Genomic DNA, 15,624 nt, shown 5'->3' on the forward strand with positions numbered 1-15,624 from the left:
AGGAAACACTGTCACCACTGATAAATCCACCATAATTGAGAATTTCAATAAGCATTTTTCTACGGCTGGCCATGCTTTCCACCTGGCTACTCCTACCCCGGTCAACAGCACTGCACCCCCCACAACAACTCGCCCAAGCCTTCCCCATTTCTCCTTCTCCCAAATCTGCTCAGCTGATGTTCTGAACTGCAAAATCTGGACCCCTACAAATCAGCCGGGCTAGACAATCTGGACCCTTTCTTTCTAAAATTATCTGCCAAAATTGTTGCCACCCCTTTATACTAGCCTGTTCAACCTCTCTTTCGTGTCGTCTGAGATTCCCAAAGATTGGAAAGCAGCTGCGGTCATCCCCCTCTTCAAAGGGGGTGACACTCTTGACCCAAACTGCTACAGACCTATATCTATCCTACCATGCCTTTCTAAGGTCTTCGAAAGCCAAGTCAACAAACAGATTACCGACCATTTCGAATCTCACCATACCTTCTCTGCTATGCAATCTGGTTTCAGAGCTGGTCATGGGTGCACCTCAGCCACGCTCAAGGTCCTAAACGATATCTTAACCGCCATCGATAAGAAACATTACTGTGCAGCCGTATTCATTGATCTGGCCAAGGCTTTCGACTCTGTCAATCACCACATCCTCATTGGCAGACTCGACAGCCTTGGTTTCTCAAATGATTGCCTCGCCTGGTTCACCAACTACTTCTCTGATAGAGTTCAGTGTGTCAAATCGGAGGGTCTGCTGTCCGGACCTCTGGCAGTCTCTATGGGGGTGCCACAGGGTTCAATTCTTGGACCGACTCTCTTCTCTGTATACATCAATGAGGTCGCTCTTGCTGCTGGTGAGTCTCTGATCCACCTCTACGCAGACGACACCATTCTGTATACTTCCGGCCCTTCTTTGGACACTGTGTTAACAACCCTCCAGGCAAGCTTCAATGCCATACAACTCTCCTTCCGTGGCCTCCAATTGCTCTTAAATACAAGTAAAACTAAATGCATGCTCTTCAACCGATCGCTACCTGTACCTACCCGCCTGTCCAACATTACTACTCTGGACGGTTCTGACTTAGAATACATGGACAAATACAAATCCTAGGTGTCTGGTTAGACTGTAAACTCTCCTTCCAGACCCATATCAAACATCTCCAATCCAAAGTTAAATCTAGAATTGGCTTCCTATTTCGCAACAAAGCATCCTTCACTCATGCTGCCAAACATACCCTTGTAAAACTGACCATCCTACCAATCCTCGACTTTGGCGATGTCATTTACAAAATAGCCTCCAATACCCTACTCAACAAATTGGATGCAGTCTATCACAGTGCAATCCGTTTTGTCACCAAAGCCCCATATACTACCCACCATTGCGACCTGTACGCTCTCGTTGGCTGGCCCTCGCTTCATACTCGTCGCCAAACCCACTGGCTCCATGTCATCTACAAGACCCTGCTAGGTAAAGTCCCCCCTTATCTCAGCTCGCTGGTCACCATTGCATCTCCCACCTGCAGCACACGCTCCAGCAGGTATATCTCTCTAGTCACCCCCAAAACCAATTCTTTCTTTGGCCGCCTCTCCTTCCAGTTCTCTGCTGCCAATGACTGGAACGAACTACAAAAATCTCTGAAACTGGAAACATTTATCTCCCTCGCTAGCTTTAAGCACCAACTGTCAGAGCAGCTCACAGATTACTGCACCTGTACATAGTCCACCTATAATTTAGCCCAAAAAACTACCTCTTTCCCTACTGTATTTAATGTATTTATTTATTTTGCTCCTTTGCACCCCATTATTTTTATTTCTACTTTGCACATTGTCCCATTGCAAATCTACCATTCCAGTGTTTTACTTGCTATATTGTATTTACTTTGCCACCATGGCCTTTTTGCCTTTACCTCCCTTATCTCACCTCATTTGCTCACATCGTATATAGACTTGTTTATACTGTATTATTGACTGTATGTTTGTTTTACTCCATGTGTAACTCTGTGTCGTTGTATGTGTCGAACTGCTTTGCTTTATCTTGGCCATGTCGCAATTGTAAATGAGAACTTGTTCTCAACTTGCCTACCTGGTTAAATAAAGGTGAAATAAATAAATAAATAAATAAAATAAAATAAATAAAAAATATTGCATTGAAAAACGCAGAAACACTCATTGCATAATATGACACACATATTCTCACACATTACATGCGGGTCTACTGTAATGTGAGTACTCGTGGTCATTAGCTTCACAAGTACAAATGAGGTCAATAAAGCCACACATTGGAGTAAGTCAGAAGTCTTAGCTGCAGTTGTTGCAGCTAGCCCAGTATTAGTGACCTTGGGAATGTAACATGTAAGTTTAGAAAAGGTGGTTAAAACTAGCTCTGCCGCCAGCTTTGAACACAATGACCTGACTTTTCAAAGGTGACTAAGAGTTACAGTATGGATCTAAGTGACCTTTATGGATGCCTGGTCAAGTGTCCAGAGACCAAGCACTTTCTCTAAGCAATATCAAATCCCCATCTCATGTCCTTAGATGCTGGTTCTGCTGGCAGCTACACTGCCATGTACGGACGAAATAACAGGTAATGAGAAGACAGAGAATGGTGAAAACGATTTGAGCATGGGTGTCGATGGAAGTATTTTTCTCTCTGATATCGAAACAAGCGCAAAACTATTCTCACACGTGAGATATCCACGTGCCTGCATTTGATACTTCAGGGGAAAAGTCATTTTAACCACGCCGTGCCTTCAGAACATACTGTAGTCTACATATCAGAGTGAGGAGTATGGTAGCACCTACTGTGCCTGGAGCTCAGAGCAGCAAATGATGGCAATTAGAGGCAGCAGTACTTTCAGGCACCAGCGGTTTTCATTGGACTGGACAAGTCCCCATAAACCCACGGTGAGCTCCAATCACCAGCCGGCCTGGGCCTATTAGTTTATGAGTCGCTTGCACGCTCCCTGCCACCAAAACGCCCAGTGTTTGTAAACACAGCTCGTAAAGGGGACGTTGCCATCAAAGTGCTAACGTGCCCTTAAAGGCTCTGGGCTGGCCTCACCACTGCAGCTGTGTAAAACATGGGTCTCCATGTCCACACACATGTCAGAGAAGAAAGACTCAACAGCACCTGTATTTATTTACCCTCTCTGTCTCTCTGTGTTTGTGTCTGATGTGAATGACTTAACCTGGTAAGTATGGATAATGGTGTTAGCAGCTGGGAGTCTGTGTATCGCTCCATGCTGACAGGAAAGAGAGGAAGAGAGGAGATGCTGACACTGTCTTTGGCTATCTTATTTAATGAGGGGTTGGTTTCACAATGTCACTTAAAGGGATAGTTCACCCAAATGACATATTGGTTTCCCTACCCTTGAAGCAGTCTATTGACAAGGTATGATAGCAATCCATGCTTTGGTTTAGTTTCCCTAGCACTGTTTCCTCATGTTACGATTTTAGCATTTGTGGTACAAATCCCATTCAAGTCATGGGACCGATATTAGAATTTTTAGTGCATCATGTTCAAATCATCTATACACTGCCTTCAGAAAGTATTCACACCTCTTGACTTTTTCCACAATTTGGTGTGTTAAAGACTGAATGTAAAATGTATAACATTTATATTTTTTTGTCACTGACCTACACACAATACCCCATAATGTCAAAGTGGAATTTGTCTTTCAAAGAATGGCAACTATTGGAAGTTGGGGGGAAAAGCAGACATTGAATATCCCTTTGACCATGGTGAAGTTATTAATTACACTTTGGATGATGTATCAATACACCCAGTTACTACAAAGATACAGGCGTCCTTCCTAATCCAGTTGCCGGAGAGGAAGGAAACCGCTCAGGGATTTCACCATGAAACCAATTATAACTATAAAACTGTTACAGAGTTTAATGGCTGTGATAGGAGATAACTGAGGATGGATCAACAACATTGTAGTTACTCCACAATACTAACATAAATGACAGAGTGAAAAGAAGGAAGCCTGTACAAAATAAAAAATATTCCAAAACATGCATCCTGTTTACAACAAGGCACTAAAGTAATACTGCAAAAAATGTGTCAAAGCAATTCACTTTTTGTCCTAAATACAAAGTGTTATGTTTGGTGAAAATCCGCTACAACACATTACTGAGTACCACTGTCCATATTTTCAAGCATATTTCTGGATGCATCATGTTATGGGTATGTTTGTAACCAGTAAGAACTGGGGAGTCTTACAGGATAAATAAGAAATGGAATGGAGCTAAGCACAGGTAAAATCCGAGAGGAAAATCTTGTTCAACCTGATTTCCACCAGACACTGGAGAGCAGGTTGGGTTCACCTTTCAGCAGGACAAAAACCTAAAACCAAGGCCAAATCTACAGTGGAGTTGCTTACCAAGAAGACTGAATGTGAATGTTCCTGAGTGGCTAAGTTACAGTTTTGACATAAATCTACTTGGAAATCTATGGCAAAACTTGAAAATGCTTGTTTAGCAATGATCAACAACCAATTTGACAGAGCTATAATATATTTTTTAAGAATAACAGGCAACTATTATACAATCCAGGCGTGCAAAGCTCTTAGAGACTTAACCAGAAAGAAATCACTGCCAAATGTGATTCTAAATTGTGAGTACTTATGTAAATGAGATATTTTTGTATTTCATTTTCAATACTTGTAAAAATGACAACAACAAAAAAATCTCACTTTGTCATTATGGGGTATTGTGTGTAGATGGGTGAATTCAGGCTGTAACACAACCAAATGCGGAATAAGTCAAGGGCTATGAATAGTTTTTGAAGGCACCGTAAGTAACTTTGTTGAGCTTCACAATCAATAGCGGGGGCTCTATTTTAACAAACCTCACAATGGTAAATCTCAGCGCAGGTGGTGGCACTATAGGTTCAGGGGTGTGTTGGAAATATTTTTGCTATTTTCATTATCATACTTATCGGGCACTTGCTGGCTTTGGCGCAAAAGGGCTGTATTTTTGATGAATTAACAAGTTGTGGGTGTGTTGAGGCTTGGCCCGTCACTGGCCAATCAGAACGTGCTCCATGGCGAAATATGTGGTTGTATCAAGTTGTGTATTTATGGTCTTTTATGTATTGCCTTGGAATCAAATCCAATTTCAATGTTAGTCCGCTATAATTTATTAAATGGCTTACAGAAATGAAATAAGAAGATATAGACTTATCTTTGCAAAATATGTTAAATTGAATCCCTTTACAGTCCACTGTAACGGTTTTCCTCCTCTTCTGAGGAGGAGTAGGAAAGATCAGACCAATGCACAGCGTGGTAAGTGTCCATATTTTAATGAAATATAACCGAACACTGAATACAAAAGAACAAGAGAAATAAATGAAAACCGAAACAGTTCTGTATGGTAAAACACAGACACAGAAAACAACTACCCACAAACCATCGAGGGAAAACAGGCTGCCTAAGTATGGTTCTCAATCAGAGACAACGATTGACAGCTGCCTCTGATTGGGAACCATACCAGGCGAAAACCAGAAATACAAAACATAGAACAAAACATAGAATGCCCACCCCAACTCACGCCCTGACCAAACTAAAATAGAGACATAAAAAAGGAACTAAGGTCAGGACGTGACATCCACATTGTTCTAATCAATTGCATGGCTTCAATAGCATTCACAGGGGCTAGGCCAACAATAAATTGCATTATGGCTGAGCATGGAAATGCCAAACATTGCCAATAAGCAAGGTTAAAATCACTATTGATAAGGCCTAAAAAGAGAATTAATAATTCTAATCAAATTCGAAACCGTGCATGTCAGAGCAAAAACCAAGCCATGAGGTCGAAGGAATTGTACTTAGAGCTCAGAGACAGGATTGTGTCGAGGCACAGATCTGGGGAAGGGTAACAAAAAATGTTTGCAGCATTGAATGTCCCCAAGAACACAGTGGCCTCCATCATTCTTAAAAGGAAGAAGTTTGGAATCACCAAGACTCTTCCTAGAGCTGGCCACCTGGCCAAACTGAGCAATCGGGGGAGAAGGACCTTGGTCATGGAGGTAACCAAGAACCCGATGGTCACTCTGACAAAGCTCTAGAGTTCCTCTGTGGAGATGAGAGAACCTTTCAGAAGGACAACCATCTCTGCAGCACTCCACCAATCAGGCATTTATGGTAGTGTGGCCAGACGGAGGCCAGATGGAAGCCACTCCTCAGTAAAAGGCACATGACAGCCTGCTTGGAGTTTGCCAAAAGGCACATAAACACTCTCAGACCATGAGAAACAAGACCCTCTGGTCTGATGAAATGAAGATTGAACTCTTTGGCCTGAATGCCAAGCGTCACGTCTGGAGTAAACCTGGCACCATCCCTACAGTGAAGCATGGTGGTGGCAGCATCATGCTGTGGGGATGTTTTTTAGCGGCAGGGACTGGAAGACTAGTCAGGATTGAGGCAAAGATGAATGGAGCAAAGTACAGACAGATCCTTTGGGACAAGTCTCTGAATGTCTTTGAGTGGCCTAGCCAGATCCCGGACTTGAACCCGATCGAACATCTCTGGAGAGACCTAAAAATAGCTGTGCGGTAACGCTCCCCATGGAACCTGACAAAGCTTGAGAGGATCTGCAGAGAAGAATGGGAGAAACTCCCCAAATACAGGTGTGCTAAGTTTGTAGCGTCATACGCAAGAAGACTCCGCTGCCAAAGGTGCTTCAACAAAGTACTGAGTAATGGGTCTGAATACTTATGTAAATGTAATATTTCAGTTTTTTATTTTGAATAAATTAGCAAACATTTCTAAAAACCTGTTTTTGCTTTGTCATTATGAGGTATTGTGTGTAGATTGTTGATAGGGAAAAAAACAATTGAAGCAACTTTTTTAATAAAGCTGTAACTTAACAAAATGTGGAAAAAGTCAAGGAGTCAGATTAATTTACGAAGGCACTGTATAATATTAAACCAACGCAGACTATGGAGGGTTTTACGCACATCCTAACTTTTCACATTAACTGGATAAAGATCCAATTTAAAAATAAACTGAGAATATCCATTATACCGTTGTACTGTTCCCAAATAGGCCTATGTTTTCTGAACATAGTCGGAAACCATTTTACAGATCCGATTGCATTCACACATCTCCAGAGGTTGCATTGCAAGCGCAATGTTGTCACCAAAAAAATCAGGAAGGTGAATCATTCTAATAAGTTTGGATGTAGTACAATTACATGGAAAACAGTACATTTTTATAGGTTACAGATATCTCTAAATACGAGTTTCAACGGTATTCACAGAGGTTCTCATCTCTCGTTTCATGATAGGAATACCTACATCATGGAGGGGGTTTTACGCACGTTAAAAAATGGGACATGCATGGCTAAAATAATGTGGGCCTGCCTACAATGCTTAGATAAAAAATAAATGTCAGTGTTATGTATGGTACTGTAAGTTGTTATGGTTAACGACAGTGTGCTGCTTGACGGTTGAATGGGTTGTCAGGATGAGTGGCACATGTCATTCAACGAGAGAGTGATGTGCAATGTGAAACTGTGCTGATGTGTGTTCTTTGACAGATTTATGTTTTACTCCTCTCAAATTTGATATTTTAATAAAGCTTTGGTGATGAAGATTTATTTCCAAGCTGTCTCAGGAGCCAAACCCTTTATCGACAGTCTTGACTACTTCACGATTGCATTGGGCATATTTTTTAAAAAGCCTTCATTGAGGCTATGCTTGGTTTTTAATCAAATAAAACGAAATGGGAGAAAAGCATTAGTTTCTAAATACGAAGTATACAGGCACCAAAAGCACATTAAGCTACTCTTGTTCCATGCGCATATGGGCAGTGTGCGTCATAGGCTGCGTTTCCACTGTCAAAATTCATGCCATAACCTACTGCGTTACCGCTAAATCAGCTTTTAGTTGCAAACTGAAAACTAACGTGCGTTGGACGCTAGAGCGGTCTTAACGCCAGCCGAAAATAGATGCCTGGAGGTGCGTAAAGATGGCGGCCCTCATGCGCTTACCGCTGTATTATACATTGTTCTTCGTTACTCTTTTTTGTATGGTCATTAGCAGGGTATACAAGACCCCAACATTTGCTTCAATACGCTGGCATTTTGAAAAACTGAAAAAGTACTGTAGATTGTACTGATTTGTTGGCACATTTCGCGCACCGTAGTAAAAACAGTGAGTGGATAGTGCTAAAACAATGACACCTGAATTCTGTCTTCATGCACGTTCGCCATTATAGATACTGTGCTTTTGATTTGGACATGATGCGCGACAAATGCTAATATTGGTACAAATACTTAAATGCTTAACATAAGCATGTGAAAACAGTGACAGGGAAACTAAACCAAAGCATACATTGCTGTCATACCTTGTCCATAGACTGCTTACAGGGTAAGGAAACCAATGTGCAATTTTGTAATGTGGTTTAACTATCCCAATAAGTGGGATGATAAGGATTTCCCCTGAATAAGAATTTCCCCTGTCCCTAAGACCATTACTCCTTTCTGCTATTATCATACAATACCATTGAATGATCTATCCAGATACAGGCAGGTGGAACTAGAAAATCCAGTACAGCAGTTTGAATTCTGATCTGAGACTGATTATTTAATCCCCAAACATATTAAGTCAACCGTTGCTGCCAAGTACACATTTTTCCTAATTTCTATCCAAACAAAGTCTGGATTTACATAAATAAACGGGGGAAAGATTGCAGTGGCTGGAGAGTAGCACCTGCTCAGGACCCTGGGGAGGGCGTTTATTTTTCATCGCTGGATGGGTTTTAACCAGGAACCCTGCTCGGAAACTCACTCGCTGCCCCCTTCAGCACATGTTGTTCTGCATGAGCAATGCTGCACCTCTGGTCTGGGCGCTTTGCGAGTTTACGGCTCCTGCTTCATTTCCTACTGGCATGGGGTCCACATCTCCTTCAGCACCTTGATGTGTTACAGTGTTTACAGGCCCTGTCCAAAGGCAACAGGCCATTTATTGGCCTTGTTTCCTTTTTCAGCAACATCCAGAGGTGCCCATAGGAGGAGGGAAAAAAACATAATGTTTCTCAACATGTTTTTCTCCACTAAACTGGGTTTCCATGGCTGGTGGTGTCTGTTGGGAGGGATGTGTGTTCAGATCAGATAGCAGGCCACATCAGGGTACCTTTGAAGGTGAGACTGTCCAAATAAAGCCAGCAGGAGTTATCCAAGGGAAATGCATATCCAGCAATTAGGTTCTATTCAGGCCCCCACGGTAAGGCCCTTAGGTCATTTCCAAAATATTTGTGTCTATCGTCATGACAATGGCTAAGGGCCTTTTGTGTAGACTAAAACCAGATTAAGACCAAGCTATATGGGACTTGTTTGCAATCTGTGCCCAGAGGAAACAATTAGCCTGCAGCACTGCCAGATCTTTCATGGTAAAAGTGGGTAAGAGGTTGGTGTAAGTGGCCATCAGACGCTGCTTTGTGTCTCCCTGGTAAACAACACCGGGTATCATCCGGGTGGAGTGTCAGTGTCAGGTCTGGGAGGATGGCACTCCTTCCCTGTGCAGGCTGGGACCCAGCCCATAATGCCCTTTGTGCTGTATGCTGCAGTCAGTCTACTGAGATGGTGTATACTGAGTGTACAAAACATTAGGAACACCTGCTCTTTCCATGACATAGCCTGACCAGGGGAATCCAGGTGAAAGCTATAATCCCTTATTGATGTCACTTTTTAAATCCACTTCAATCAGTGTAGATGAAAGGGAGGAGACAGGTCAAATAAGGATTTTTAAGCCTTGAGACAATTGAGACATAGATTGTGTATGTGTGCCATTCAGAGGGTGAATGGGCAAGACAAAAGATTGAAGTGCCTTTGAACGAGGTATGGTAGTAGGCATACCGGTTTGAGTGTGTCAAGAACTGCAATGCTGCTGGGTTTTTCATGCTCAACAGTTTCTGTATCAGCCAACTTGACACAACTAATGCAAGCATCGAAGTCAACATGGGCAAGCATCCCTGTGGAACTCTTTCGACACCTTGTAGAGACCATGCCCCGACAAATCTTCTGAAGGCAAAAGGGTGTGCAACTCAATATTAGGAAGTTGTTCTTAATGTGTTGTATACTCAGTGTAGATACATCAGGCCATGGTCGGATGCACACCAGTGAGCTCGGGAAAAGGTTTTTGAATGGCAAATCTTTTTTTTTTTTTACTTTAAAACAATGTCTTAAGAGTAAATAGATTTTTTCCTATTGAATATTGTTTTTGATATGTGTTTGAAATGGTGGATTTTAATCATATATCCTATTTCTGTATGACATACACAGCTTATTTTCAAATGTATTTATTTCTCTGCAGTCTAGTCATTCTCAGGGAGCCAATTGTTGAGGAACTGCATCGTAGATGATGTCTCTTCACAAAGGGAATCGTTTAAATGGACCATTGTGCATATTTTTCTCTCGTCTTGGGAATAAACTCTCCCCAGAGCATATGGCCGTCTGGTTTCCTAATCGGTAATGAATGGCTTTTGATGGGGAAACTCCCCTGTTCTAACAGACTCCTGATCCTTCTTTTTCAGGTCTAATGGAAATCCGATCTGTCAGTGTGGGAGTCGTGGCCATCAAATCTGTCAGCACCGGGCTGTACTTAGCAATGTCCAAAAAAGGCACACTCTTTGGATCGGTAGGTACACCTTGCAACATTGTTTCACAAGACACCCTGGGGGCCAGGTTCTAGCTAGGGGACCCTGATGGTTCCTACAAACACGGATCATTCCATTCAAGTGAGTCTTCAAGGTATCCACTAGGAAAATCCACAGCAGGACAGAGTTGCAGTATCAATCATGGCTATACACCCGGGCCAAGCCTGATGATAGCTACAGGTGATGTTCACATGCATGACTTGAAGTGAGGCTTGTTCCACTGTCAAAATAGATGGCCAAGAAAAGGAAGCTGAACTGAGATTACAACATAGGAATTTGTGAAGGTCTAGAGTGCCGTCTGCCCGCAGTTGTGCTCACACACAGCCAGCTCTCTCTTTCTCTCTCTCTCTGTCATGTAATGAGGCTGCCTATGCCGTGGTGTCTAAGGGCGCTTATTCAATCTGTATAGCGGAAGTTCAGCGTTACAGTGTGATTGAAATTTAAAGGCAATGTTTCCGCGTAAGCGGAGACTGCATTCCCGGTAAACGCTGAATATGTCGTCTCAACCAGAAATTACCTTTACATTTCTATCGTGCAATCTGTAATGTTTCAGTGATACAGACTGAATAGAGCACTAAGTGTTTTACAGCTCAGAGAGAGAGAGAGAAATCTGGAGCTGGCAATCCGTCAGTACTGTGAAGCTGTGATGAGACAAGTTTGCAGACAGTTATTTCACCCTGCCACCAGTGTAAATAGGACATAGATTCCCTCAATCAGCCTACCAAAGCCTCTCCATTCACTTCCCACTGAATCCTCCCTAAATGATCATTAAGCAGAAGAATCACGCTAGGCTGATGCTATCTCCATAAGGGCCCTGTGATCCTGGACTGATAGAGGCCTGTAGAGGGGATTTCTCTAGAATCGGTTGTCACGGTCACATCTTTTAGGTCATACTCACTTACAGATAAGAAGCTCAACCACCCGTGGCAAAGTGGAGAGGGCTTTGTTGCCTAGGCTGTGCATGTATATTGACACAAATCACTGCTTCTGTTTTTAGCCTCAGAAGTAGATAAAGGAAGAAACAACCAACATGAAAAAGCATGAATCTGATGGTTTGTTATGCTTTTTCATGTTGGTATTTCAACATCCAACTATCTTCTTGACCATGGTCCAACCATAACAGTCACCTACTTATATATATTTTTGCCATTCACTGTGATTGGCCATTCACTTTGAACACACAACAAAAGGCTCCATAACAACACAGCAGCATATTGAACATTTGAGTGCAATAACAGACATAGAGCTTTGTCCCTAGCTCAGAGGTATGTCCATGCTGCTGCTGTTAGTTAGTCCTTCTAGTCATAATAAACACCTGCCTCTCCCCTCTCTCTGTTTCTCTCTCTCTCTCTCTCACTTGCAGATGAAGTACAACCCTAATTGTAAGTTCAAGGAGCGCATCGAGGAGAATGGCTACAACACGTACGCCTCCCTGCGCTGGAAACACGGCGGCAGGCAGATGTTTGTGTCTCTGAACGGTAGGGGGAAGCCCCGGCGAGGCCACAAAGCTCGGAGGAGACACCCCTCCACCCACTTCCTCCCCATGCTGCCCTCATAGCTGGACAACAGGGCTCTGCTCTGCTTTGCAACCAGCCCACCACAGTCCCAGTCCATCCAACTAGTGTTGTTGTTATCAAGATAACTATTGATGATGTTATTATTATTCTATACATCCCCTCTCCCATATATGTACATTTGTTGGGGTTTTATACACAATTTTGTTTGTCGAGATCGCAGTGGGGGCATAATACAGTACGTTTAAGTTATTCCTTTTTTAGTGTAAGGTCCAGAAGTAAAGCTGCTAATATTGTGTAAATACAGCATGTCTATTATTATTATGATTGGTTGTCAAGCTGAGGGATGACATTGATGACGCTCTTCTGTGTTCAGGAGTAATTTTGACACCACCGTCTTCTGCAAAAGTGTGTAATTGAAACATGCCCCCCCTTTAAAGGGTACGAGAATTGTCTATATATTGTCTCCCTCCCATCCCTTCATTTGTGACTCTACAGGAGACAATGCTTTTCCTTGAGTGACCTTACAATATGCTATTAAAGCAAACAACTGGTGAAAGAAGCCTGACAAACAGTGAACAGATTTGAACATTGATTTAGGTTGTCAAATATGTTCATCTGAGCAAGTAACTAAAGCATTTGAGAGAGGACTCTCTTAAGATACTGAATGTCCTTTACAATAAAAGGACTCTTGCACTTGACTGGACTTCAGAGGGGACAGAATTCCTTGTTGACGAAAACATTTGGACTGAACGTTCAAACCCATGGATGTCTGCTATAAGAAAAAAACATAAACTGACGACATCTGGCTATCGGTTCTTTTGGGTTTCTGAAATGAGTGTGTGAGCTCTGCAGAAGTCCCACTGGGCAAAAACTAGTTAAAACAACGTTGTTACCACATAATTTCAACAAAATAATTCAGTGTGATGACGTTGACTCAACGTGAAAACTGATTGGATTTGCAAAAAGTCATCAACGTAAGGGAATTTAGCCATTTTCCACCTACATGTTTACCTAAATTCAATGACATGGTGACTCAACCAAATATAAATCCAAACTAGATGCTGAAATGACATCTGTGCCCAGTGGGGTGTGCTTCAGCCTCCTTCTCTCATTCAATAATCCTACACCACTAGCTCAGGGGTCAATCTTTGAAAGTGGGACTCATGACATTATCTCTGATATGTCAGTTCCAGAGTCCAGTAGTAAAATGCATACGGTACTCCGTTTGAAACACGTTGAGCATTTGAGGCTGTATGTACACTTCTTCACAGTGCTAAGACTACCCATTCATTTCTAACGTATGGTAACTGGTTATTGCATTATCTTGTCAGGTCTTGTTACCATTTTCAAAAACCTGTTGCAAATAGAACTTTTAATATATTTAAACCTTTTTGTACCGTATAACATTTGAAGTTGATGTTATTGCCTCCATTTTGTGTCTAGTCTGAAAATCCTAACTGTATTCCATTCCATATTTTAGTCTATACTGTGTGTTACTGTAATATGGCACCTCCTAACATCACAATCATCATCTACTGAGCGGTCAGCAGTGACAGTGTCTACCAGAACACCCGTTTCAACTATCAGTCAGCTATTAAGCAGACAATATTGGTCTGTCAATTGAACACTGTCATCATAACAACATAAGCGAGTGCCTTGATTCATGTTCAGCCTGGTGAACTTCAATAAAATGCACCTAAGTTACACCATTTTCAAGGAGTCACTTATCTCCATCAGAGTTACATCATCTGCATTATCATCATAACAACATGAACATTCAATGCTGTAGTGGACCTCCCCTGACTTGTAAAATACTTGTGCCGATGAGCTCTTCAATGGGCTATCATGGGTCTTTAATCACAATGAAGGCCTGGTAGCATGGGAGGCCATTGAATCTTTTCACCCTGCAGATTGGAAAGATGGGGATGAATGGCCTCTATTGGGGGGGAGAAAGGCTAACCTTTCAGACTGTCAATGTGACATTTCTTTGAAGGGAAACATGTCTAGTCAAATAGCTTAATGTCGCTCTGCTGTTCGATCTAAAGGCCTGCCAAACAATTGGATGTTGGTGTGAGGGTCTAAGGAGACTTTGAGTGTGTGAGCTCTTTTGTTTCCAATACCCTTACAGTTTTACATCTTTTGAGTTGAAGACTTGGCTAAAGGTTTCCTGTGTCTTAGTGGGGGACGTTTCGGCAGCGACCTATATTGAATCTTTAGAGTGCCACATGCCAAATCTGTAGGGTCTTCCCAGCAAACCAAAATTGGTTCTGTTAGGCTGCAGAAAATATTCTCATAACATGTAAACTGTCCAGTCGAGGTGAAGATTATGAAATGTTTGTATAAAACATTTGCCTGATGTTACAAGAACATTCCCAGAACAAATTATGTCTGTTCTGTAAACATTTCCAGAATGTTCCATCAGGTTGTGGGAACAGTCTAGTGAGAAAATTGTGTGATATGTTCCCGAAACACAAAATCTGTCTAGTTGTGCGGAAGATTCTACAATGTTTATTTTAGGGTTCCAGAAACATTCCACTGATGTTACAACAATGTCCTCAGAACACATTTCGCCTGTTCTTTAACTGATCCCAGAATGTTTTATTAGGTTGTGGTAATACTGTAGATATGTTCCCAAAACACAAAAACGGTCTAGTTGTGCTAACATTCAGACAATATTTGTATTAGGCTGCACAACACATTCCTTTGATGTTGCAGGAATGTTGACAGAACAACCTTTCTGAGTTCTTTATGAATCTTGAAGAAATAAAGATATCCTCTCTTTTAGTAGAGTATACCTGAGCCTCAATTCCCCCGTTGTTTTTCAAAAATGGTATGGGGAGGGTTTTCTCTGGTCGCCGGGAGGCGGGGCAGGAGGGTCTGGGGGGTGACTGACAAGCAACCTTAGTTGCTAGTGGGGTGGAAGGGATGGGAAACATGGTTTATGGAAGTGGGGGGTGGGGGAATGGGATGGGAGGTCAGGGGTGGAGGCCCACTTTCTTTTTTGTTTTCTTTTCCTGTTTATACTGAATTTATTATTACTTAAACTATGTATTTCTTACTTTTCTTTTGAGTAGCAGCCCACAGGTACATTTGATACAAACTGAATATATCATTGAAATGGATATTCTACCTGTAACCCCTCCCCTCCAAAAAAACATGCAATCGTCAGCTCTGCAGACAGCTCATTAAACCTCTGCAACACCAGGGGACAGATGCAGCCTTGTGTTCCCCCCCCCCAGTCAAATATGGTCAATAAGGACAAAGAACCATTTCTGAGTTATTCAAATGTTCCCATCCTTTTCATAGAGGCAGGTGGCCTAGTCATTAAAGCATTGGGCCAGTAACTGAAATGTTGCTCATTTGAAACCCCGAGTCGACAAGATGAAAAATCTGTCCATCTTCTCTTGCACAAGGCAGTTAACCCACATTAAACAACGATGCCCAATGTGTCAGCCCCC

The 15,624-nt window shown here is 42.2% G+C and overlaps 1 protein-coding gene across 1 annotated transcript in view; it reads left to right on the top strand.

Moving 5' to 3' along the window:
* The window catches only part of LOC110524271 (fibroblast growth factor 22), a 56,216-nt gene extending 42,339 nt beyond the window's left edge, over positions 1-13,877 (top strand). Inside the window, exons 2-3 of the mRNA XM_021603761.3 lie at positions 10,527-10,630; positions 12,013-13,877. Of these exons, the coding sequence (XP_021459436.1) occupies positions 10,527-10,630; positions 12,013-12,207 (299 nt within the window). The 3' untranslated portion in view covers positions 12,208-13,877. The remainder of the gene's footprint in view (positions 1-10,526; positions 10,631-12,012) is intronic.
* Positions 13,878-15,624: the final 1,747 nt, after the last annotated feature.

Source organism: Oncorhynchus mykiss, chromosome 5, assembly GCF_057628025.1.
Source record: "Oncorhynchus mykiss isolate SJ-2025 chromosome 5, ASM5762802v1, whole genome shotgun sequence".
Lineage (NCBI taxonomy): Eukaryota > Metazoa > Chordata > Actinopteri > Salmoniformes > Salmonidae > Oncorhynchus > Oncorhynchus mykiss.